Consider the following 24181-nt stretch of genomic DNA (forward strand, 5'->3'; position numbering starts at 1 on the left):
TGCACTTGCACATCCTATATGCTCCTACTGACCTGGTTCATAGATGTTTGGTTTGAAGAAGAAAAGAGTTCTTGCAGTGTGTCTCTAGCAGGTGCATCATCTGTTTAACGCCTCTTGAACAAAACAGCAAGTCTCCTGGTAGTGGTTGTAGTTTGCAGGAACTGAGTGCAAATCTCCATCTTAAAGTTTTTAGTTAAGTCTTGACTTTTTCAACCTTCAACCTAGTATGGATGTTACTGTCTGCTTTACAAGCTTTCTTCATATTTTGTTGAGTAATGCAAATTACAGTGGTGCCAGGTTGTTTACTCTTTCCTTTGCCTTTTCCATGAAAACCTCAAATGAGAGTGGGAAGGAATGAGTGGGGAAAGAAGAAGGGATGACCCAAAATCAAACTAAATATCTATGGAATGAGTGACTGTGTGCATTGAAGAGTTTCATATGTATCTCCAGATGACAAAGATGTGCTGACATATATGTTGTCTAACTCTGGCTGTGACACACAGTGCCTGAGCCTTTGAGACAGATAAGGTCTCCCATCCTGTGCAGTGATTTGATATTACCCTCCTTCGAGACAGCTGTGAGGTTTGGGTCTGTTTCTGTGTTATCTGCTCTCAGCATGTCATTTCATTGAGCTGTTTCAGCTTTTATTCCCTTCCAGTGTTTTCCCCAAGCACAGGCATTATGCCTGCTTGCAGCCTGACAGTCCTGACTGCTTTGTCATTGTGTTCATGAAGCAGTAAATCAGCTGCACTGTGATAAATAGAAATGCTGCATGGGATTCCCCTTCTTTAAATAACCTGATCTCCTTTTTCACAGAAAATGTCAAGAGCTCATCTCTTTGTATGAGGAAGGTAAAGCCAAGAGCTGCCAAGGACTCCTCTCACTCTCTTGAGAAGTAGTGCTCTCCTCCAGGGCATGTATATGAATTTGCTGATGAGCTTTTCCAGCACCCTCTGCAGCTCTTTCTGGGTCAAAGACACAGGTGGGTACAAATGTTTGTCCTCCACAGCCTGCTCAGCCCTTGGTTCCTCTGAAGATGCTGGCAAAAGGCTATTTTCTCTGTTGCATCTGTCTTCTGGGTCACCTTGGTGTCAGCAGAGCTGATTATAGAGCCTGTGATGCCTCTGGTGTGTTGCACAGCCCCAGAGCAAGGGCGGGCACTGGGGTTCCCCCAGACCATCACAGTTGGATAACTCTCACTGCGAGACTGTGCCAGTGTTTAAAGAATGCGATGAGTTTGGGTCCAGCTGTGGCTGGTGATGGATGGCCAGCCAGCAGCACCTGGCTGGGGCTAAGAGACACATCACTGGCAAGGACTTCTGCAGTTGCTTTCCAGGTGGCACATGCAACCTTACCTGAGGAGCACAGCACACGTGTCCGCAGTAGACAGGATGCTGCTGCAGAGGAAATCACACTCAGAATATCAGGGCAAAATGTTCAAGGCTTACGGCTGCTTACTTTGCGTCCGTGCTTGTCCTCCAGCAGCCGCCTTGTTGCTCCTTCCAGGGAGAGGTGGCTGGGGCCAGGTGGAGCTTGTGACGCAGGGAAGAAGCAGATGTGAAAACTCAGTTTTGTGTGAATGGGAAGTCAGAGTAAGCTGTGCTGATCTGCTCTTTGTGGCCTCAGAGCCAAGCCTGCTCTCTGCCACGTGGATTTGTCCTGCTGCCCTCCTCGACTCCAGCAGCATGCATGTCTTTGCAAGGACTTGAGCAGTGGCTTTCCCGTCCTACTAACTGTGAGATGGGATCAGATCCCTTACACAGGCAAAACTGGTGTGAATGCTGTGAAGTTCCTCTGCTTTCTGCCTCTGTGTGTTCACACTAAGCTCAGCTCTGCCAGGACTAACAGCCTATTCCACTCTCAAATGTGTCAGAAAGTGCCGGGGCTCCATCAAGTGCACAGGAATCCCCCTGTCCTCAGACACACACGAATCCTTGCACAGAGGCTCACACATGTTACATGTACACCTGGGAGGCAGACTGCAGTTGCATGTGGGTGTATTCTCCTGGCTCACGAGCTGCAGTAGGAAACAGCAGATATATTTGTGTGAATTTCCTTTTTCTTGCTTGCTTGCTTGTTTGGTTTTTTTTTATTTGGTTGTCTTGTTCCTCTCTCCTGATTTACTGCATGCACTCACGTGGCCTTCAAAAAGGGGGGGTTCTCAAACTGTTTTGCTTCCAAAAGGAAAAGAAACTGGCAGGCGTTCATATTTCAGTTCTCGAGTTATGTAGGTTAAAGTCTCCCAGTGGGAAAACTGAAGATATGAGAGAGCAGATTGCTGGTGGTTATACTCGCCAGAAGAAAAGAGGAAAAAAGGAGCGTGAAATTCTAGAGCTACATCCAGGCAAATGTGAAGTTTGAGAGGTATGTTTTCTATCTGCTGTTAAAACATAATTTCCATTTATTTAATTCAATTTGTGATAGAATGCTTCATTATGTCTTAAGTAATAGCAGGAATTACTAGTTTAGAAGCAAATTCTAAACCATCAGTTGTCCATGTGCAGAGAGGGGACCGTGTTTGTCCGTGAAACCTTTTTGTCAGTAATCTAGCTAAAATTAATTATATTGTGGTCCTTCTACTAGGAATAAGTTAGATATGTAATGCTTTGTGAGTAGTTTTGAGATTTTGGCTTCTGTAGGTTGAAGTGAAGAGTTCAGGAGATAAGGGTGAAATGGAGCTCTAGACCCTCTCCTGAATCTTTGCCCCCCCCAAACAAAAAGCTTTCCTCTGTTTTAAGACCTGTTTGATTACAGAACGTGGGCTTGTGATACAGTATTTGGGACTGTAAATATTGTCACTCTGCAGAAATGTGCATTAATATTCTCCTATTGATTTTTCATTGTTGAGACACTATAATGAAAATTATTTTTTTGTCTATATTCAAAGTAGCATATTGCATATATTGCATTGGGCAAGTGACAGGCTACAGTGCACTAAACTGTTAATATAGAAAAATACTTTTTAAATGATCAGTTGCCTTCTATTATATGTGAAATCATTACCCAATTCTGTCGTCGTAGTCAAAATTTCTGTTGTTTTTAGAGCCCCTTGAGAATTCTTAAATGGCTGACTGCTTCCATGTGGATTTAATTTAAAAGTAATTGTCTTTCTATTATGTAAAATAAAATATTTGGGTATGATATCTTCTCTATTGATTCTAAAGCCCTAAAGTTTAAAAACTGCCCTGCTAGAGTGCAGACATGAGCTCTTGAACTGAAACAAGGACTGACCTGGCAATTAACTCTATTTTAGCTGTTTTGTAGCTACATTTTCCCCTGCTGAAACTGATCTTTCTAAATGAATGGCAAAAGCTGCTGTCAAATCCAATGCCTGCAAGGACTGAGTACTTGACTGTCTGTTGCTTGTATCTACAGTGAAAATATTTCTTTTACTCTTGTGCTTAAAAGCCGCCATGAAGGCAGGAGATGCAGATTTGCTTTGAGAAGGACTCTGACAGTAAATGACATTTTTAAAAGACCCTTCATTGTCTCTGTATCCAGCCCTGTGAATTAAAATAAAGTCAAAGCTTGCTTTCCTAATAGCCTTATTAAAAAGCTGCTTTCATGAACTGTGAAGTCCCATGAGACCCTCAGGTGTGAAGTACCTGATCCCCACTGACAGTGCTGCCTTTCTACATTATTTTAACCATGCGGAGTGCTGAAAATAGTATGAGAAAGACAAGAAAAGGATCACAAGGAGATTTGGTGCTGCCTTCGATCACAGAAATTCTCAAAGTGTCTGCAGCCCCTGCGTCAATAATCTTTCTGTTCTGCTGGCCGCAGAAAGCACCATCTGTAATCACAGATAAAGCCTGGCTGCTTGCTTCCCTGCCGGGCTAATTAAAAAGTGCTGTGACCTCCCTAGGGCTAATTATGTCCTGTCAGTGGGACAGAAGAAAAGAATCCAGTAGGGTTGCTTGGTATTTCAGCTTACAGACCTAGTTTATAACTCTTTTTATTGTATTGTAACTGTGTGATTCCAGAGGTAAGATGGCTGCAAAGTGCATGTCTAACACATGGTTTCTGATCTGCAGGTGAGCGATGTGATAGAAAAGTGCTGCTAGCACATGTATTTCCTGCAGAACCTCCCTTTCCACCAGCACCAACATGCAGAAAAACTACTCCCTGGTCACCACCACCGGAGAAACTCTCCAAGTCCTTTATACAGCACTGACAAACTCATCGGCTGCATTGCGCTCAGCCTCTCCCTGCCCACTTACTTCTTCAAATTATGAGTTTTCACTAATTCCAGCACTCTTCTCTGTGGTTTTTGTTCTGGGGTTGGTTGGCAACAGCGTGGTGGTTGTGGTCCTTTGTCGTCACAGGGGCCCCAAAACAGTGGCTAATATCTACATTTTCAACCTGGCCGTGGCAGATTTGCTGTGCCTCGCCACCCTTCCCTTCTGGGCTACCTACTATGCGCAGGGGTACAACTGGCTCTTTGGGTCTCTCATGTGCAAAATCTCCAGTTCTGTCCTGTGCTTGAACATGTTTGCGAGTATATTTTTCATTACATGTATGAGCATGGACCGGTACCACGCTATTGTTCATCCTATTCGCTCTCAAAGAAGAACTCCACAACAAGCTTATTTTATAGCATTGGTTGTGTGGGGCCTTGCCTCTTTGTCCTCCCTTCCAACATTTTATTTCCGTGACACTGACTACATTGAAAGCTTGGGTGTCAATGCTTGCATTATGGCCTTTCCTCATGACAGTTATGCAAAATGGTCTGTGGCAACAGCCTTCCTGAAAAATGCACTTGGCTTCTTCATCCCCTTGACAGTGATCACCACGTGCTACATCTGCATCAGGAGGCACTTGCTCAAAGCACAGAAGTTTGGGAAAAACAAGCAGAAGAGGGACAAAGTCCTGAAGCTGGTGGCTGCTGTTGTTGTGGCCTTCTTAATTTCCTGGCTCCCATTCCACATTTTAACGTTTTTGGATGCCTTGGCTCATATGAACATCATTAACAACTGTGACATGACAGAGATCATCGACACAGCACTGCCGTTTGGCATCTGCATGGCATTTACCAACAGCTGCATCAATCCTTTGCTGTACTGCTTTATTGGGAACCAGTTCCAGGAGAAGCTCCATCACTTATTTAAGCGAAGAGTTTATCAGTTCAACAGCCATAGAGAGAGCTCTTCTTTGAGGAAAGGGAGCTGTTTCAAAGATGCTGAGATCCCTGTGGGCAGGGAAGTGGGGCCTGAGTCCTTCCTGTAGGCACTGGGACATGATGTGGGGTGATGTCAGTGCAGCTGGCTGTCCCTGCAGTGGTGACACTCCTGTCTCCTGTTCCCTTTATTTCGTGCCCGTTCATTCACCAGCTGTTTGAAAAATAATCTGTTTTTCTCATACATGGGGATTTATTCTTCCTTCTTTTCCGCAATGAGCACTCAAGTCTTACATAGAGGGAAGATTCTGGCAAATAAATACATTGATGGTTTTTTAAATATCATCTTGTGCGTGGCCAAGATCGGGCGAGTACTTAGTGTAACACAAAAAGACAAAATATACCAAACGGCCGTTGTATGATAGCTGCAATTGTGTCAGTGCTGAGTATCATACCCTAAACTGATTTTCTAAAATATATTCTCACTAGAGATTGTGTAAATAAAGCAGTGCAGATGCTTCTGCACGTAGCTGTAAGAAAATATTTTGACCTGTATTTATATATATACACATATCATTTTTTAAAAAATACATGGCTAGCAGTGTCATATGTAAAATGCATCAAATATACCTCCTGTCTGCTTAGCCTGGGCCCCTGAGAACAGGTGGAGACATGGTTCTCCACACGGCTGGAGGCAGGAGAGTATCCTTGAGGGAAAGTACAACCACATGCGTGTTTTTATACTTATAGCAGGTAACAGGTTCTTAGGTTTGATGGTCCTTTGCTGTCATTCAATGTGGTCACTTCTGACAGTATTGCTCCAGGAACCGAACATACTACATCCTATTGCTACATGGCCATGCTGAGTCTCACGCACTGTCCAGTGGCCTTTGAGGGAAGGACTTGCTGGTTGTCTGGACTTTTTGTTGATTACTACTGTAATTTTGGGGTATTGGGTGCAGAAAGCCTATGTGACTCTGTATTGACACCCAAAAGCAAAATTGTGGTGTGACTCCTAAGACTGGCTCACATCTCAGTATGAGCATTTACTTATTTGTAAATAAAAGAAAGAGGGGGGGGGGAAATAGTATTTAGAAAATGCTGATTCTATTCTGAGGTCACAGTTTAAAAAATATTTAAAAATATTTGAAATATTTGTTTGCTGAAGAGATACTTGTCCTTTTGGACACTTCAGAAAGGATCATGTTTGATAGGCTCAATCTAAAAGAACGATCTGTTAACAACTTGCTCAATTGCCAGCATGTTGTCCCCAGGCTGGGTGATCCTGGGTGATTGTTATCTTCAAGAGATTCTATCTGACAGGTTACTCTTGAGGCTTTCATTAGCAATTTTGAGTCTATGGGTCAAAAATCATATCTGCCAGTTGGGTAACCAGGATCTGGCTTCCTTGGAAGTCCCAACACTGTCTGGTGCCTGGAAGCCATGGGAACCTAGTGAAGAAGCATCCTTCACTGTTTGGGTGGGGGTAAGTTTCTTCACTGGTGCCTGTGAAAATGGGATTATGCAAGAAATGTGCCAGTATTGGAGCGAAGAGAGATGAAAAGTTTGCGTAGAACTTAGCAAAATGTGGGCTTGACCACAAATAACCTCTTCTCCCTGTCCTGGTCTGGTGTTCTGTACTGGAGTATGTAGCTGGTGACATGCTTGTCCCAGAAAGTGGAAAAGCCGCTAATACGCTCCCTCCCATGGAATGTTTTTGTTGAAAATGTTCCGAGGATCTAATAGTGTCTGGGGCATTGGACATTTCTGGAAGGACAAACTTCTAATTGCTTAGCAATGAGCACAACAATACGGCCGTGCTACAGCAAAACAAATCATACTACGAAAAGTATCAGGTGTTCAAAGCGGCAGGAGTAATAAGAGGTTGTGGAGGCTTTTTACCTTTGCTCCAGTACAAGTCAGTAATGAACACAACCGTGCCATTAATTGGCATCTTTGTAGTCTCAAAACAAAAGCTAAACTGACCCCAGTCATACCTGTGCTTCAGCTGTGCCCATCCCGAGCAAGATAAACACAGACCTCACATTTTCTACATGTCAGTTTGAGCCTGCTCAAGAAGAGTTTTTAACAGTTTTAACAAGTATCATGCCTTCTGCCTGGTGTGTAGACTTATGCAGATAAGGAAATATGACAGCAACCTGAAATCCAGATTCAGTTACATTTATGTCTGTGAGAGGCTAAAGAAAATGAGGACAAAGCTTTCCTGAGGAGAGAGCAGCGATGCATCATCTACTGCTGCAGCTGGATGGCAGGGATTACTGACCGCTCATCGGTGCTGGGGCACTGGCACTTCATGTTACTCTCCTAGATACAGGGAAACAACAAAAAAAGAGTACTAAGTGGGAGGCAAAACTGAGAGGTGAGGAAAATTCCTTCGTTCAAAATGCAGTTTCAAAAGAAGTCTATCCTGAAGGTCATGCTCTGCAAGAGTGACAAACCAAGTGACCCTGTGAGTGTGGTATTTCTGTTTGCCAGATATTCCTTGTATCTCTAATAGGTGACGAATTTGAGTAGCGTGGTTAAACAAACATCCAGAAAAAAATCTGTGTAGAGAGGAATCTGAGATGGAAGTTGGGGAGGTGCTCTATCAAGGCTTTTGCTTTATTTTTAGAACAAATTGAATAATGTTGAGCTCTATGAATGTCTTCCATCATGCTCAAGTTTCTCATGGGACTTTTCAGATATTTTTAGTGGAAAATGTGTTTATTTTGTTGTTTTTGTTTTTGTTTTTTTCACAGTTTCAGTGTGTTGTGTTTAATTTTTCAGGATTTTCCACAAAAGAATGCAGACAAAAATTTAAGTAGGTTTTTTTTTTCCTCGCAAATTTAGAAGCTACTTTTTTCCTTTCAAGATAACATTTTGCTGGTATTTGCAAATGATTTCAGTAATTGTGCTGTGCTACAGCCTCCCTCTCTCAGACCCCAATTCCCCTTCCCACCCTGCTCTTTTGCAACCCCTGTGTTCCCTTAGGCACTCCTAGAAAATGCAGCCAGCCTGTCTGAGGCAGGAGCCCTGCAGCCCTTTGGCAGAGTGCACGAAGCCTGGGAGCCCCGCTGCCTTGAGATCATCTCCTCAAGTGATTCATGCAGTTTCTGCAGGGACATTGGGAGTGTGTGTGGTTGCTCAGTGTCTTGCTCACTCTGTAAGTACAGTGAGACAAATTTATGAGCAACAGCTGGATTTTGGCTGGGACTGTGCCTACTCTGCCCTGCTATGGTGCAGTCGGTGTTAGTGCAGTCAGTGTTAGTGCAGAGAAAAAATCACTCTGGAAGGGGTGCACTGTGACCTACCAGGTGGAAATGCTGGTAGGTTTGGAGTAAAATCTGAGAGTAGTAGAATCATACAATCATTTTGGTTGGAAGAGACCCTCAAGATCATCGAGTCCGACTGTCAACCTAACACTGGCACTAAACCATTTCTCTAAAGAAGCAGCAGGATTTCCTTGGAGAGAGGAATGTCCTGGAGCACTTCTGGGCCTCTCAGTGGGTCTTGCCTCAAAGAGGGATGGGAGGGATGGTTTCCTACAAGGGTCAGTTGGTCTCTGTCATATTTTCACAGCAAATCCTGCATGTGGCTTCCTTTTCTAGCTGTGGTTGATTATTTTCACTCGAAAAGAATTGCAGAAAGAGTCTCAGTCAAAACTGAGCATCCTGTGTGTGTCCCTGAGCTGATTTAAATACATGAAGCAGAGAAACTCACTGGCATTTATTAGCATGAGCAAGTGCCGGGTGGTGAACTAAATGCTCTGTTTATATAAGATACACACTAAGAAATGTTTGGTACAGCATGTTCTCCCTGAGAAGTCAACACAGCCTGAGCCTGTGCTGGCACTCAGAGCACACTTGTCCCGTTCCTCGGTTCAGATTTTGGACAGGAATATAATCTTGCCACCCTGTAGCCGACTGCCACAACTTGGCTGCTCTTCACAACATGTCCCCTGGTCCTGGCTGAAGGATGAGGACGTGCCACGAAGCAAGTGAACTGCTCACATTTCCCCATGAAAATGAGGACTTTTGGATACTGTATTTGAGTGGTTTTGGCAGGAATGCGGGAAACCTGAAGACTGGGGATTGAGGTGGTCTGGCAGCCTTTCCTCTGTGCTGGCAGACGTGCTGCTCTCATCTCAAATCGCCTTCCCTTGGTGGAAAATGAATGCTGTTGTTGGGAAAGGCTGCTCCATTCAGCAAGGTCCCGGGATGTGCCTTCCTCACATCTGCCTGCTGCAGGTTCCAGATGGGTGCAACAGAGGGGCTTTGTTGCTCCGGCCCATGGGCTCTTCCAGGAAGGGTTTGTGAGTCTCCTATGGCTTGTTTTTAAGAGATACCTGTCTAGAGAAGGAGCCCAGGGCTGCTGTCTGCAATATCACGTATCCCCTGCTCTGGGTACAGCAGTCAGTCGATCAGCTTGCTGTTTGGCAGCACATCCAGTGAGGTAACTGGCTGAGAGCCAACACTCACCCCTGTTTGGTAGGATTCATTAGAATCAAAAGAGGAAAGAAAACAAACAAACAAGCAAACGCCACAACCCTTGAGTAAAAACTGAGATTTGTTTATGCAAAACAACAGGTTTTTGTGTGTATGTGTGTGTTCAAAGGAAAGTGATGCCTAACCCTGTGGAATACCCAGCCGACAGCAACAAGCCTGTGTGCATTCACCTTGCCTAATGAGGTGTTTTCAGACCTTCTCCCACACTGGCATTTCCACATCTGTAATCACCACTTTGCAGTATTGCAGTGTCCTCAGCTTCACTGCCACTGGGAAGCAGGGCTTTGGGGTGTTTGGACTCATGTTCCAATGGGGTACACCTGCTGCCATGGTCACTAAGAATGGAAACCAGAGGGGCTTATGCTTCTTCTGCACGGTAAGCCCAGAGACGCCTTCCCACAGCACTGTTGTCCTTGATAACCCACAGGACATCCCTCCCTCCCTCCCTCCCTCTCTGTGCCTAAGCTGTAATCCTGCCCACTTCAAATATCAGCCCTTACATCTGTCAAAGACCATAGATGGTGGTATAAGTCCTTCAGCTTACAAAACCAGCTTTTTCGGCTTTGTTGTCTGCACACTGTCAGTGATATGGGGCGAGAAGCCAGCAGGCAGTTGAACAGGCCTGGTTAAAATGTTTCTGGACCTTGGTCTTGGAGTGGAAAACCCTAGGACAGGGAGCAAGCCAACCTCTCTCATTGCCTCTTTCAAATGTTTACTTTCCACTTTCTCTTCGGCTGAGACAGCTCTGGATAGAAGTCTGTTAATCCCCAAAACACTTCACAGAGACAAAGCAGACTAATATGGAAGTGGATGAGTGTCGTGACGTTAATTTACCTCCTGTGAGATACATCTGAACTTACCCCCTCTCCCTCACTGACAACCAGTAGCTCTTCAGTTTAAGCAAACATGTGCAAAGCTCAGCTCCATGCCTGTAAGACAAGTAGTTATGGGAAGCCAGGATCCCATGTGAGTTTTGGCTTTGACAATTGTAAATTGAAATATTTGTTTTTACAGCAAATAAGAAAATCAACATTACCCAACCTAATGAACTGCAACAGTGCGAATGTGACTTATCCAACACAGCTGCCAAGTCAACGTGACAGACGGCTAAAAATGATAGAGAGGACAAGACTGCCTCTAGAAATCAGACTCACCTTGTGATAAATGTAAGGATCCTCTCTAGCAAGAAGAAAACTGGTATAACCATTAAATTAATTTAGACAGAGATTTGTTTGATATACAAGATACAATTACTGTTGAATGGGGTGTGGGAGAGCTTGCAGGGACTTAATGCAGTGAAACTGAGAGATGTCACTTACATGTAATATATCCATAAGGAAGAAGAAACAGCACATTATTATTGTTGTTTAAACTTTGGTTAGCAGTGTCTTCTGCATTCCCTAGAGGTGCCTCTGAGGTTGTGCTCTGAAGCTATCTGCCCACATATAATGCAGTTCATTCATCCTGGAGGAAGTACTATGTAAATGTGTTTGCTGTGCTGGAGGCATGGGGCTGAACTCTGAAATAACTTGTCTGTGCCCTAAACTTCCCCCTTTGTACTTTGCTGCAAACTGGCATGTGGGCAGCTGGCATGTGAACCCTGAGGCTGGGCAATGAGGAGCCATCAGCCACAGCCACCCGTGCCCTCAGCACATCAGGGTGTCCCACTAGCCAGGATGCAGCCTCCTTCCACACAGCCTCCTTCCACACAGCCTCCTTCAAAAAGCACAGCCAAACATCTGCGTTAAGCGTTAGGACAACATCCAAACACGCAGCTCTTTCGCAATGACAGGAAAGTGAAAATTATGAATACAGCATGTGCTAGACATGCAGCTGTGTTGTGGCAGAGTAGAAAAAAAATGTAGCAACTACCACTGTCTCTGGAGACAGCAAAGCACTTCAGCTGTACTCTTAAAATCTGTTGCTTCCCAAAAATCTTTGATGAGGTTTATGTGGTGTGAAACTGTCTAGGTTCTTCACTTGCAGAGGAACATGGTAGGTTTTCTTCGCAGATGCTGAGCAGCAACACTCTGTATTGTTTGACTTGATCTGGTAAGTTCTTTAAGAAGTTTTATATGTAATGAAATACATCTCATGCCCCTCACGCTGCTAGCATCTTACCCTGCAAGCACCTTCACTGACTGTAGTGAAGCTCTTTCCAAACTAAGGACAGTGCAGTTTGGCTCTCTGTACAAACCTCCACTGTTGTGAACTCCAGGGTTTTAGAGCATCATGAATTCTTTTTTGTCAGGAAATGCTGAATATCCATGTTTTAGATGAGTATGTCCTCCTTTTAGATGAGTACGGTGTGCAGAATTTGTTCTTCAAAGTGCTTGTGCTTCTTTTGAAGAGGATTCCTCCATGTGCAGTTCAGTATGCAGTAAATATTACATGTTTGTCAAAGGTCTACTTAAGAATCTACTTTCAGACCCAGATAGACATTGTAATATAATCAACATGTTTAATAGTACAAAGACTTGGTTTTCTTTCACATCTGTGGTAATAGACTGCTGCAGTTCAGAACATGTGGGCTTTTGTTGGGAAAATGATACAACACAAGGGAGTTATTTTCAAAGACAAGTATAGGAAAAAAGACTTTAGAGCACGATACTTAATGTGTTATATTAACTGGGGAGAGCCCCACGGATATCACTGGCTCTCAGCCTGGGATTTGACAGTCTTTCATCTGATTTTATTTTGATCTTCACTCCCTGCAGTTCCTGCAGGAGATCTTTCTTTCACCCCCTGGAACACCCAGAAAAGAAATTACCCAGAAGAGTCAGGAATGTTTATTCCTTCAGCTCTGAGTCCAACATGGATCTGAACTACAAGAAAACTAGCTGCTTTTCTAGGTACTAGGTACTCAGCTGAGATTTGATACTTTTCAGGTAACTCTCTCTAGGATGAAATGGAAACACAAACAGGTTATGAAAACAGATAGGAAAGTTCTTAATGTTGGGCTGCCTTGTAGTTAATTCAGCTGCCAGATTACCCAGAGCAGACTTCACGCTGAAGGCAGGAGCAGATTTTATCCATACCCAAGCTGGGTGGGAAATCATGTCGCTGTCGATTGCTGAGATAGCACTTGAGTTAGGCAAGACTCTTTTAAGGCATACCATCAAAAAAAAAAAATCTGCTGTTTGAAAAAGTGTCAGAGGTTCATGTGGAACAAACAGGATTCAGCATGAGGGTCTGTTGAAAGCCTCTGAATAATTACTGAGGTATGTTCACGGGTTTTCCTTAGGTGGCAGCACAGGAGACAGCACCGAGAACTAGTTCTGGTGTATTGGGACACTGGTAACACATGGCCCAGTGAATCACATGAGATGAACTTGGAGACTCATGAAGAATTGAGAGGATGTTCCTGGAGCTCCCCCCTACTGTGGCTCCTGTCATAAATCATTACTGTATTCCTGTTGCCACCTGTGCCTGTCCTATAAATTTGTCATGACATTACTGCAGGTACACACATTAGACCTGCTGAAAATACAGGGTGTTTCAAAGAGATGGACCCAATTTGAAATTGCCATATCTCTGCAATTGGGTCCATCTTTTTGAAACAACCTGTATAACATTAAATTCAGTAACATTTAATGTCCTTTCATAATAAAGTAGCATAATGCCCATAGTTAACACCTGCAGCTGCTGTACGGAGCATTTTCCTTGTCTTTTTTCCCTCTATGTCTCCAGGCTCTTTATAGAAGCAATATTTAGTCAGAGCACATAGAGGAAGTCTGTGTTCAACTTCATTGGGGTCTTAAACCCTCCCTGTCAAGGGTTCAAGGAGAAAAACACTCCAAAGAAGCAGTGGAGCTAAATCAGAGATACAGTAGGCTGAAAGGGGAGCTGTGTTCTCCTTAAGGCGGTGACCAAAAGATGTCACTAACCACTCTCCTCTTCGCGGGGGTGTCCATATGACTCCCCAGAAAAGCAGCCTGTTGCATATCACCAGTGTGCTAGCTCCTAGTTTAGTGGCTCTGTAGGCTCCAGTCTTCATTCTCTGCCTGGCATGAAGCATTTACCTGCTCTGTAAACAAATTCATCCCATTTCTACTGACAGAGGAAGTCACTGTTCAGCCACACCATGGCAAAATAGGCTTTATTTCCTCATATGATCTCACGTAACAGCACATACTGCTCTAAAGGCTGAATGTACTTGCAGCCGTTTGTTTAGCACAAAACCTATCCTGCAGAGGCACAGTGATTTTGCAATAAAGTAATTGTGCCTTCTGTGGTTGGGAAAGACCAAAAGACAAATTAAGAACCCCTTTCCTGGAGCCATTTTACCAGAGTCCTCTCTTGCTGTAGGCAATGCCTCATTAATACCTCGTTTCCTCGTTAGCCTCTTCAAGAAAGCTAAGTGCTCCAATTAAACTATTATGTGCTAGTCTCTGCATTAGAAACCTTAGTGCCATCAGATTTTTCACCATCCATGATAGTCTCTTAAACGGTCCACGATTCATCACAGTTTTCTGCTTTTGTAGCCCTCTTGGCAAGAAGAGGCCACACTACTGGAGCGTATGAGCTTTGTTCAAAGGCAGAGGTGAGGCTCTGCATGCTTTTTTGGATCTCGCCTGGGAAAAACCTAAGCAGAGTGACTGTTTTATCTTCACATACTCTTCCCATCTGTAGGTGCTGGCTTCTTTGAGTTGGATGAAGGGACATTGTGGGGCTTTTTTCAGAAATGAAATACTATGTGTGCCTCCTTGGAGGTTGCTGTGTGGTTAAAACATTGTTCAAGGCTCAGGCCGCAAGCCAAGTTACAGGTATTCAGTTCTGTATTCTGAGCTACACTGAATGTATTCCAGTTAGGAAACAATGAGCTATTTTGTAATATTCATCTTAAAACTGTACTGAACAGAGTTCTGTAGATTTAGTTAACAATTTTCTTTTTTACTTTTCGTTAAGTCCCTAGGAGATATAATGACATTTCAGACCCTCTCTGAAAGAAGAAAGAGGCCATCTAGTGCTGAATTGTAGGCTGCTGCAGAAAATCCTCTGGAAGGTACGAAAACATAACAAACATAACTTCAGTGTAATAACAATACTATTTCTGGGTTTGTTTGGGGTTTGTTTGTTTGGGTTTTTGTTTTGTTTTTAAGAGAGATAGTTAGATATTGAAAATCAGATTGCAATTGCCCATACTTTAAAAATTTCAGCCTATTTTGCAGGTGGAACTACTGCTTATTGAGTGAGATTTGGCATTCTCTAAGTTACTGAAAGTTGAGTGTAGCACTTAGAAGAAGTTTGGTAACTATACTGACATATTTGTGAAAAGCCCAGTACCCCACAGAATACTGTCAAAGCTGGGTGAAAGGTGAAGGGTAAATGAACAAGTGTTCATGAAAGATAACTGGTGGTGTCAGAGCAGCTATTGGTGCACTACAGAAAATCCTTGTGGGTTGCTCTCACCTGTGAGCAGAGATGCCACCAGCACTGCAGGAACTTTGGTTTCCTTGTTATTCAGTGATGTAAAATGTGACACGGCAGTTTGTTTCATGTCTTACAAGTATGAATTGCCTGCTGGCATTGCTCCTCTTTCTGCATTGACTTCTAAGGAAGTTTAGAGCTATTGGTATGTTTGGAGGACGGTCTACACTTATATTTTTTTGACCTAATGTCCCTTTGTTGTCCTCTGGAGATACTTAGTTTTTCATGCATTTTCTGCACAAGGAAATCGAGCTCCTAGCTGGCTGTGCTTAATCTCACTTGGATGACTAAAGTAGATGATGCAAATAGCTCCCCAAGGCATGTATCAAGTATCTCTCTTAAACATTGTTCTTGTATGCTTTAGGTATTCAGCCAGGTTTCCAGTGACACCCTTGCTTTCAAAGGAAATCTGCTGTACAGAGAGTGCAGGGTAATCGGGATTCCTATAGCCACTCTAGGGAAATGCCTGTATCTATCTGGAATTAGTCTGCTTATACAACATGAAACAACTTCCCTGGGAGAAGAAAAGACACTTTTCCATGTTCCATTCTTAGTCATGGTGTTGTCCAGAAAGATGTCTCAAACAATGATCATTCTTAAATTTTAGATTTGTCATATTTTGGTGCTCAGTTTCTCTTGTTAGTCACTGGCAGCTGGAACGTTCTCAAAGTTTAGACTCTAAGTATCTTCTTTGAAGCACCAGAAATTAAGGTGCCCAAACCAGCATCTCTGCGCACTTGTGCCCATTTTATCGTATTCAAGCAGTATCATGAAAATACTTCCTCCCTAAAATTATTTACTATGCACATCAGGACTTTATTTTAGTAGTGTCTGCAAGCACGGAGAATGCTAGCATAGGACTTCACAAGTCATAATGTGTTGTCCGTATTATGGTCCCTGCTGGCATGGAATTCCAATAAGGTCGATTTTATTTTTTATATAATTATAATAAGAGCAGAGTTCTGGTGTACAGGACTTCTCAAAAAAACTCTACATAAAAGTAAAGGGTAAAACAGACAACAAGGTGAGATTCCATCTAAGATTACACATTGATTAAATCAGCTGTGTTCTGTGTTTGATGCATTTTGCTGCAGAGCTAAATTACTGTTTTCCAGATGAGACGGGAATAGCAAATGTAATTATTTTTTTAAGTTGCATAACTTCAGAAAAAGATTAGAGTACCTGATGTGACAAACTCCACAAATATGAATATTACTTTATACCTAAATGAAATATTTAATATGTCTGGAAAATATATGTAGCAGTTTCATGGGACAATTCCAGCCCTTTAACATATTTTGATAGAAGCTCTAACTCAATCTGGTACCTATTTGGGTATTAAACTAATTTCAGAGCAAAGCAGTTTGTTTTCTGTTTAATGGTAGATAAGTCAGTCTTAATAGGAACTGAAGGACTCAGTTTCTGGCTTTAATACCTCAGAGTTCTTTGGCTCATACTGTGTCTATCCCAGTTAGATATGTCCACTGTTCATGAATAGGACAGTTCACATAGGCTAGCGTGATCTTAGTCTTCTTTTTATTCTTTGACTGTCTAATATCTGAAATTCCAGAATTTTAAGATAGGAGGGATGTTTATAATTGTCTACTCTTATCTCCTGCACCAGGAGCTTGGTGAATTGAATCTTAATTGAGCTAGGGCTTGTGGTTGAACTTCATCAGTGATTTTCTACCTCTTCGGATATGTGAATCCTAAAAATGAAGTCCTGTGAATGTGTAAGCCTAAGAGAACATTAGCAGGCTGTTGTTTTATAATTGTTCTTTGTAGACCCTTAGTCCACTGTGAGGTAGGGATCAGGAACAAGAGACTGCAAGCCACTGAGCTGTGTTTTCCAACAGACTGGAAAAGCATGACGTATGTGATTAAATGCGATTTTAACATGCTGAAAACAAATGTGCATGTGCCAAGGCATACACATGCAAACTCACTCTCTTTTAAGTCAGAAGTTACCACAGGCACTGGTGCTGATCCTCTTAGGTCTACAGAGTAGTGCCTCCACCCATGAGTCATTGCTATCAGTATTATTTACAAATCAGTTAGATTGATCATGGAAAACAAAAACTCTCACTGCACAGAGGTCATCAAAAGGTCTCAGAAAGCATCTCAGGTAAATATGGTTTTCTTTGCTGGTGATGGAAATTTTGATGTTTTTTTAGCACCATTTGAAGGCAGCAGCAGACTGTATCTTTATATCCCCTTCCAAAACACAATCCAGGAATAACGCATTATTTGAGTCTACAAATGGTGTATTTGCTAGTGTGTTCATTGCAATGAGCAGTCCCTCATCTAGGGAACTTCTGGGCTGCAACTAAAAAGTGGAGTCCTCTTTTCAGTATGTAGTCACAAGCAGGAAATTCGTTGCTTCTTTCTGTTGTACCTTTAACAACAGCTGTTCCCTCTTCTGTCTGAAGCAAATGATGATTTGAGTAAATAAATACCATCTGGTAAATTTATCAGCAGCTCTCTTTCCTTTCTGAGTGCTAACTTCTGCCTGCGGAGTTCTCCAGTGTTTTCTGTCTTGTGCAATTGAGGAAATGTTCATAAACTCTTAAGGTACAAGAACTGAAGGAATGCTTCGGAGCTTTTCTGATAAGCTTCAAAATTTCATGCTAATGCTAATGTCCTAACTTTGCAAACCTGAAGAATTAATACAAATAAAAATTGCACAAAGAATGAACACATACAGACAAAAATGCCATTTTTCAGCCAAGATGGAACATTCTTCTGTAAGATTCTTTTTAACAAGATACTACCAGATTTTTTGCTGTTTCCAACAAAAGCTAAAGCTAATATTGAGAAATCTGACGGTGTCCATTAGTCTCATTCACTGCAATATCTCCTGAAGAAAGAAAGAAGCACCCAAAGCTTCACTTTACTTTTTCTCCTTTTGCTTTGGTTCAAGCCTACAGAAGCTGTCTTTTAAAAGTTGTCAGGTCAGCATTTCAGAGCCGAGCCTGACCGTCCTTGCTCTGGGCCTGTCAGGGCTGGAGTCAGTCAGCCTTGTTAGTAATGATCTTGTCAGATCTACTTTTCTTTTTTTAAGCTTGCCTTTTCTATTTTGCAAATCCCCGACCAGCTCTACTCACGCGTCTTCCCATCTGGCTTACAGAGCTTTAGCGTTCCTCAGAGCTGAAGTTACATTTTGTGTCCAATTTGACTTTTCTTTCCTCTCCTGTGCCATGGTTACTCTCTTTCTTCTGACCTTCCTTAATTTCAGGAGAACTGGTTAAGCTTTATTTTTGTTTTCCTTCTGATAGAAAACACATTTTGCTGAGTGCTTTTATTTGTTAACACAGCTAGTTGCATATAGTCAGACTCAAGAGTTGGTTGTTTACATTTAGTTTCTTTCAAATTTGTTAACATTGTCATCTTCTTTCCCTCAAACCCCATTACACAAATGACCAGAGTAGTGCTATATAGCATACGTAACTGTTACAGAACTTAATAATAAACAAGCACATCACCTCCTTCAGCTGTGAAAGTTTGCTGCTTGTTTTACAAAGTGCGAAGCTATGGCTTCTTTCTTTCCTTCAGCTCCTTCCTTCATTTCAGCTTCAGAAACTGAAGTTTCTTGCTGTTGGGAATGCTTGGTAATACCAATAAAGCCAATAAGTCTTCTTTTAGAAGATGGGGTGTGGATGGGCTGTCAAGGCACCTTCACCATCCAGTATGAAACCCTCTTTCTCCCTCTTCCAACACGTACAAAAAGGGCTTATAACAGAGCTTCCTCAGAGAAAAGGATCTGCTCCAAAAGACTTGCAATGGCAATTTTCTTACCTTTTTAGCAAACATGTTTCTTTGAACTACTGCACTGAGATGAATCCAAGGAAACCCTTAGATCAACCATCCAGTAATTATGCCTGCATCTAAATTTGTCCCAGGCTCTGTACTGGAGAAGAATACACCTCCCCAGAGGGTCTTTCTTTAGTTCCTCCTAATTGTCTTTCTGTGTTATTTTTTTAATCACTGCCTGATGTTAGGAGATCTAGTGATGTTTGTCCAAGATCTTTGATCTAATATCTTTCCAATGGCCAGCTCTTCTTTGCACAGTCTTCTAAACTTCTCAAATGAGTCATAAAAAGCAATTATTTGTGTAGGTGTAACTCTGTGAATGTTCCTCTGGGTCTCTGCACAGACTGCACAGAAAAACTGCCCCTCAAAATTATGCCATGAAAATCTGTGATGTGCTTCCTGAAGAACTGGTCAAGTATTGCTTCAGTGTAATCCTCTAAACTTTTTGCTGCAGGCCTTAATCCTCTGAACAGGTATTTCTCTAATTCTCAGTTATGTACTTTGGGACACCATCCCACCAACAGTCAGTGACAGTGCTTCCTTTTCTTTTTCCCACCAGGCAGGAGGTCAGAGGTTTTATTGTCACTTGTTTTTCTTGATGAGAGGGAAACTGGGGGAAGGGGGTATATGAATATATATATAAACAAAAAGTATGCTGCTGTTGTATTTACCTTTGGTAGGAGGGAGGGAAATGGACTGGTCAATGTTTGGTTTTGATCTGGCAGCCAACAGGTTCCTGGTTGCTCCAATTTCTTGGAAGCTTTGCCTTGTACAATCACTAAACTCTCCCTATTGGGCAACAGTTTTGTTCCTCCTCTGGAGCATAACTGACTTGGAAAGTCTGTGCTCCAGTTGGAGCACAGAGCAACTACAAGGCAAGTGACTGCAAACCCAGTATCTGGCTCAGGCTGGATGGGATGACACTCTGTGGTCCACACCTGGCTGCTGTGCTGTGCTGTGCTCAGCAGGGAGGTCTCCAACACCAGCTAAGGAGAACTGTGCTCCCCAGCTGTGGTGCTGGGGAAGTAGATTCCATTCTGATCAGACTGGGTGTGATTCCTAGACCAGCCCCAGATGAGTGGGAACACTTCTTCCCAACTACAACTCTGCAAGTCAAAGAAGGTCCAAAGGGTGCTTATTAGTTGAGCAGTCTGAGGGGAGAAACCCTTAAGGGAAGGACTTTGCTGTATAGGAGGGAAGTTGTCCATGTTCTTCTCACAGTTGCATTGCAGTGGGAAAGTTACTATGTCTTGGCATCCTTGGTGCACTCTGTGCCAACCTCTACTGCAGGCATAAGATATGACATCAAATGCCACTCATGTGGGTGGGCTTCTGTCTGGTGGGGGCGGGCTGTGGGGTTTTAATTTTCCTGAAGCACAGGAGCAGAGGAGAGTCCTGAGAAGGGCTGAATATGGTAGGACAGGGGCCTGGGGAGAAGGAGGAAGTCTCAGTCCCACCTTTACTTTCTGTTTCAGCAGAAACACCTTTATCTGGAGGTGAAGTCCTCCTCCCTGTCCTCCACCCTTTCAGTGAGGTCACTGTAGCTGAAGAATGTGAGAAAAGCAGCCCTGTCCCACACCCAAATATAGCCCTTAGAGCCTACGCTGTCCTAAGACTTAATAACATGTCACCTGCTGATATCGTGATAATCTAATGGAAGATTAAACTGCATATTCTATTCCTAGTACTACTCCCCAGTCCAGTCTGGGTCTGCCATCAGCTTCTGAGAGGCTGCTAGAAGTTCAGCTTTGTTGTCTTGAAGGGCTGCAGAGTCCATGGACATTTGCCTTGCATGTGGTCTTGATAATTCTACCCCCAGTGTGATCCTCGAGCAGGCATCAGGGAGCAAACTGGCAGCTGGGCAGGCTTTACTTTCAGACAATGTTCCACAAACGCGTGCCAGCATCCTACAGCTGATCAGGTATCTGCTCCCAGTCTGGGCCCGAAATTCCAAATTCCAGGGCAGATTGGCTGGTGTGTGAGGGGAGGAGGGAGGTTAAGGAGATGGTAGTTTTTGGTTGTACGATGGAGAAGATCGGTCTCTTTTTGCACTGCGCTCAGGTTCTAGAAGGGCTATAGCCCTATACATACAGCTTTTTGCAATAACCACACAACATCTTTAATACTGTCCTAGTCCTACTGATAAATGAAACAGGTCTTGAGTTTCTCTGCACTACAACATGCTACGCAAGGATAATCTTAGGTTAGATATGTAGCTTAGTAGTTATCCCAGTTTTATATAAGGGGAACCAGAAAGCTGAAATTGCCCACTCAAGCAGTATGTCTGCATTCCAGACACATCCCAACCTCCCACAGGCTCCCTGACAGCTGTGGGCGAGAAAGACGATGGGAACTGGTCAGCAGTGAGTCTGTGTCAGTGGATATTCATAGTTTTGAGTTCCCTGTTCTGTCTGGTAAGCCTTAAAATTTGTAAGAATGCACTAAGGAAGTGAAATGATGCCAATAATTCCATTTATCTCACCTGCTTTTACAATGTAATAAAAAAAGAAAATTTGTCTGTCTAGAAATTCTGAGAATTCTTTTCTTTGGAATCATAATGAAAAGCTCGAATTTCTTAGTTTAACAAATTTTTTCTGATAGATTTTATTTCTAAAACATCAAAATAAATGGATTAAAATATTTTTTTTTTTACTAGATCAAGGCATTTCATGATTTTATTATAGCAGCAGTGTTTAAATCAAGATTTTAGAATCTATTGGACTAAAAGAAACATAAATATTTAATTCATTTAAGTTGAAACAAAATATTTCTGCAGAGACGATATTAAATTAATGCTGCAAAAGACCCATTACACAACTCTACCAAGTTACTGTTCTTTTGAAGAATTGTTTTGTGGGTAATTTCTAGCTAGTTCTAAGAGCAGCTGCAAGAATGAGACTGATGGGCTTTTCCCATCACTCCTAAGTCTCCAAGGCAAATAATTTTTATAAGAACTTTGTATTAGGGGCATCTTTTAATAAGAAGTGCTACAGTTTTTCATACCAATGTGGTAAATACAAGCATAAAATTATGAAGCATGTAGAACATCTACTTTGGAGGATTTAATTTAGCAATTGCCGACTCCTTTTAGAGTAGTTCCTGAATTCATCCCTGAAACTACCATGGTCAAAGCGTTACTGTCAGTGACCCTTGTGGGATGGGCAGATGATTGGTTTCTCTACAGCACTTGTCCTCTGCAATTGCCTTGGATCCAGTCATGCTCCAGTAGGGCAAGATTGATTGTTTTGGTATTCCCAGTGGGAAAGCTTAGACTATCTTTTCCTGGAGGTGACTAAATCCTGATCCTGCACTGACAGCTCTGTTTGCAGCTTTCTGGTGTGTACTTTTGTTTGCTGTTCCCTGGCCTTTAAGTCATTTCCACTGAATCAGATCAGGTTACTGCTACACTGGGGAATTCCAGTTCTCAAGAGAATGAGAGTTTCTGACCTGACAGTTATTTCTAGTCCTTTCTTCATTTCTTTCCTGGAAACCCTCACCTTGGTCTCTCCCTGACTTTGGCATTCGTTCCGTGATCATCTGTGACCTTTGGAAGTACTTCCTTGCCAGAAGCCAAGCCAAATTCTCTTTACTAATTCAGCAACAATTGCTTCAGTCAATGCAGCACTTTAAACAGTCAGTAGTGATTATCAGGGTTTTTTTTTTTTAAGCTGCTTTCTGCCCCCAACTGTGTGCATGGCTTCATACAATACTCTTGATCAAATATGATTTCTTACCAGATTTCTAATCTAATCAACATATTCTATGATATTTTACCTAAGACAGGTTGAAACTCAGCCCCAAGCTCTGGGCTGCAGTTCAGAGCTGTGACTTTGAATTTATCCAGTGTCTCCACTTCTGAACTTGACCTTGTTTCCCAGTACTTGTTCAAATAAACTGGCTTTCCTATAACGTTTGAGTTCTTCAGATAATAAGGAAGCATATAGTCTTTCCTCTATGTGCACTCCCAAGAGCAGCTTTTAAATCCAAAGCTAAACTTTCTCTATAGTCCTGACAGCCATCCTAATGAATCTGGACATTTATTGGAGTGCTTCAAAGATGAAAAGGGAGCACTGTACATAAGCAATCCTTAATTCTATACTCAGTAAACTTTGGAATACTGATGGTTTTATTTCTTTGCACATTATTAAACTCAGAAAACTACACAGATAACCTTTCAGAAGATGTTCAAAGTACAGAAATACTGCTGTATTAATAATGAGTGAAAATGTCTTCACAACATACTCACAAATCATTACACTGTCTTTACATGAAGAGCAAGTACTCAGTGGCAAAGCAGACTTCAGTCTGAGACCTGAACTATGGGCAGATTCCCTGCAATCAGCAACCAAAAGATATATATGCATGTAAGTCCCAGGCAGAACTTGGACATTGCATCACAGGAAAAAAGGGTTTTTCATTTGTGTGTTGCACAATGTATGAATTCTCACAGATTGTCCATCATTGCTTGAACAAATTGTTCATTGTGTAACATGAATGTCCAGTCCCATTTCCTAATTTAGCTCCATGTACCTTCAGCAAAAGTGAAATATCCTTTAAAAGTTTTATTAAATTGTGGGAAAATGCAGTGGGTCTGCGGAGTCCTTGACAGAAAATATGGGAGTAGAAATCAGCCTTGAAGATATTAAGATTTACCCTTGAGAAGAAAGGGAGTAAAGGAGTATCCGGAGGTACGGACTTGTACCCGTGAGAAAGGAGAGATATACCCGTGAGACAGAAGGGGATAGAAGAATAACAAGGATGATAGCAAAATTAACCAATGAGATATTAGTGTTGTAATTTGTGGCCAATGGTGGAGGGACACGTGAACTGGTAGAATTGTATAAAAATGCACTTGTAGCAATAAATTACACCTATTACTTTCATCTTGAAAGAATATGGTCCATGTCGTTTGTCCGTCTCAACCGCGACATTAAATCTTAAGAATTTTTATCTGTCCTACAAATAAGATTTACAAATAATATGAATCCCTACCTTTGCATTAGAACAATATATTATAATCAAAGTTACCAGGAGCAGTTGGAGCCTTTACCCATTAGGTTGGACATGCTCCTAGATTCCTATTCCATAGTGAGTTGTACCTGGCTAATGAGGCTGACCTCCATATACCTCATGGTATGGTCAAGGTCCTCAGAGGTTTATTTCTGATGGTGTTGCTGTCAGAGATAGTCCCAGTCAGAAAGCCTGTATCTTGATATTCCTATGGAATAAAATTTGGGAGGATTATCTTTAACAAGGAACTTAATGACTAGCTGAGCTTGACGGCAATGAAATCTTCCTGATTAAGAATGCTGCAGCAGCT

General features: G+C 42.3%; 2 protein-coding genes across 7 annotated transcripts in view; both read left to right on the top strand.

Moving 5' to 3' along the window:
* Positions 1–937: 937 nt before the first annotated feature.
* The window catches only part of SLC6A14 (solute carrier family 6 member 14), a 78248-nt gene continuing 55004 nt past the window's right edge, over positions 938–24181 (top strand). For 4 of the 6 annotated variants that reach the window (XM_082062059.1, XM_082062054.1, XM_082062060.1 and 1 more), the window contains exons 1-3: positions 2298–2364; positions 10636–10787; positions 14530–14626. The gene's annotated coding sequence lies outside the window, so the exon portion shown is untranslated. Of the gene's footprint in view, positions 983–2297; positions 2365–10635; positions 10788–14529; positions 14627–24181 lie in introns of those variants that run through there. The other 2 variants (XM_082062057.1, XM_082062056.1) reach the window with 2 other exon arrangements.
* AGTR2 (angiotensin II receptor type 2) lies at positions 2238–5786 on the top strand. Its single transcript, XM_082062061.1, has 2 exons — positions 2238–2364; positions 4035–5786. The coding sequence occupies exon 2, from the start codon at positions 4108–4110 to the stop codon at positions 5224–5226; it is 1119 nt and encodes a 372-aa protein (XP_081918187.1). The 5' UTR covers positions 2238–2364; positions 4035–4107; the 3' UTR covers positions 5227–5786.

This window comes from Streptopelia decaocto (assembly GCF_964273445.1).
Source record: "Streptopelia decaocto genome assembly, chromosome: 10".
NCBI lineage: Eukaryota > Metazoa > Chordata > Aves > Columbiformes > Columbidae > Streptopelia > Streptopelia decaocto.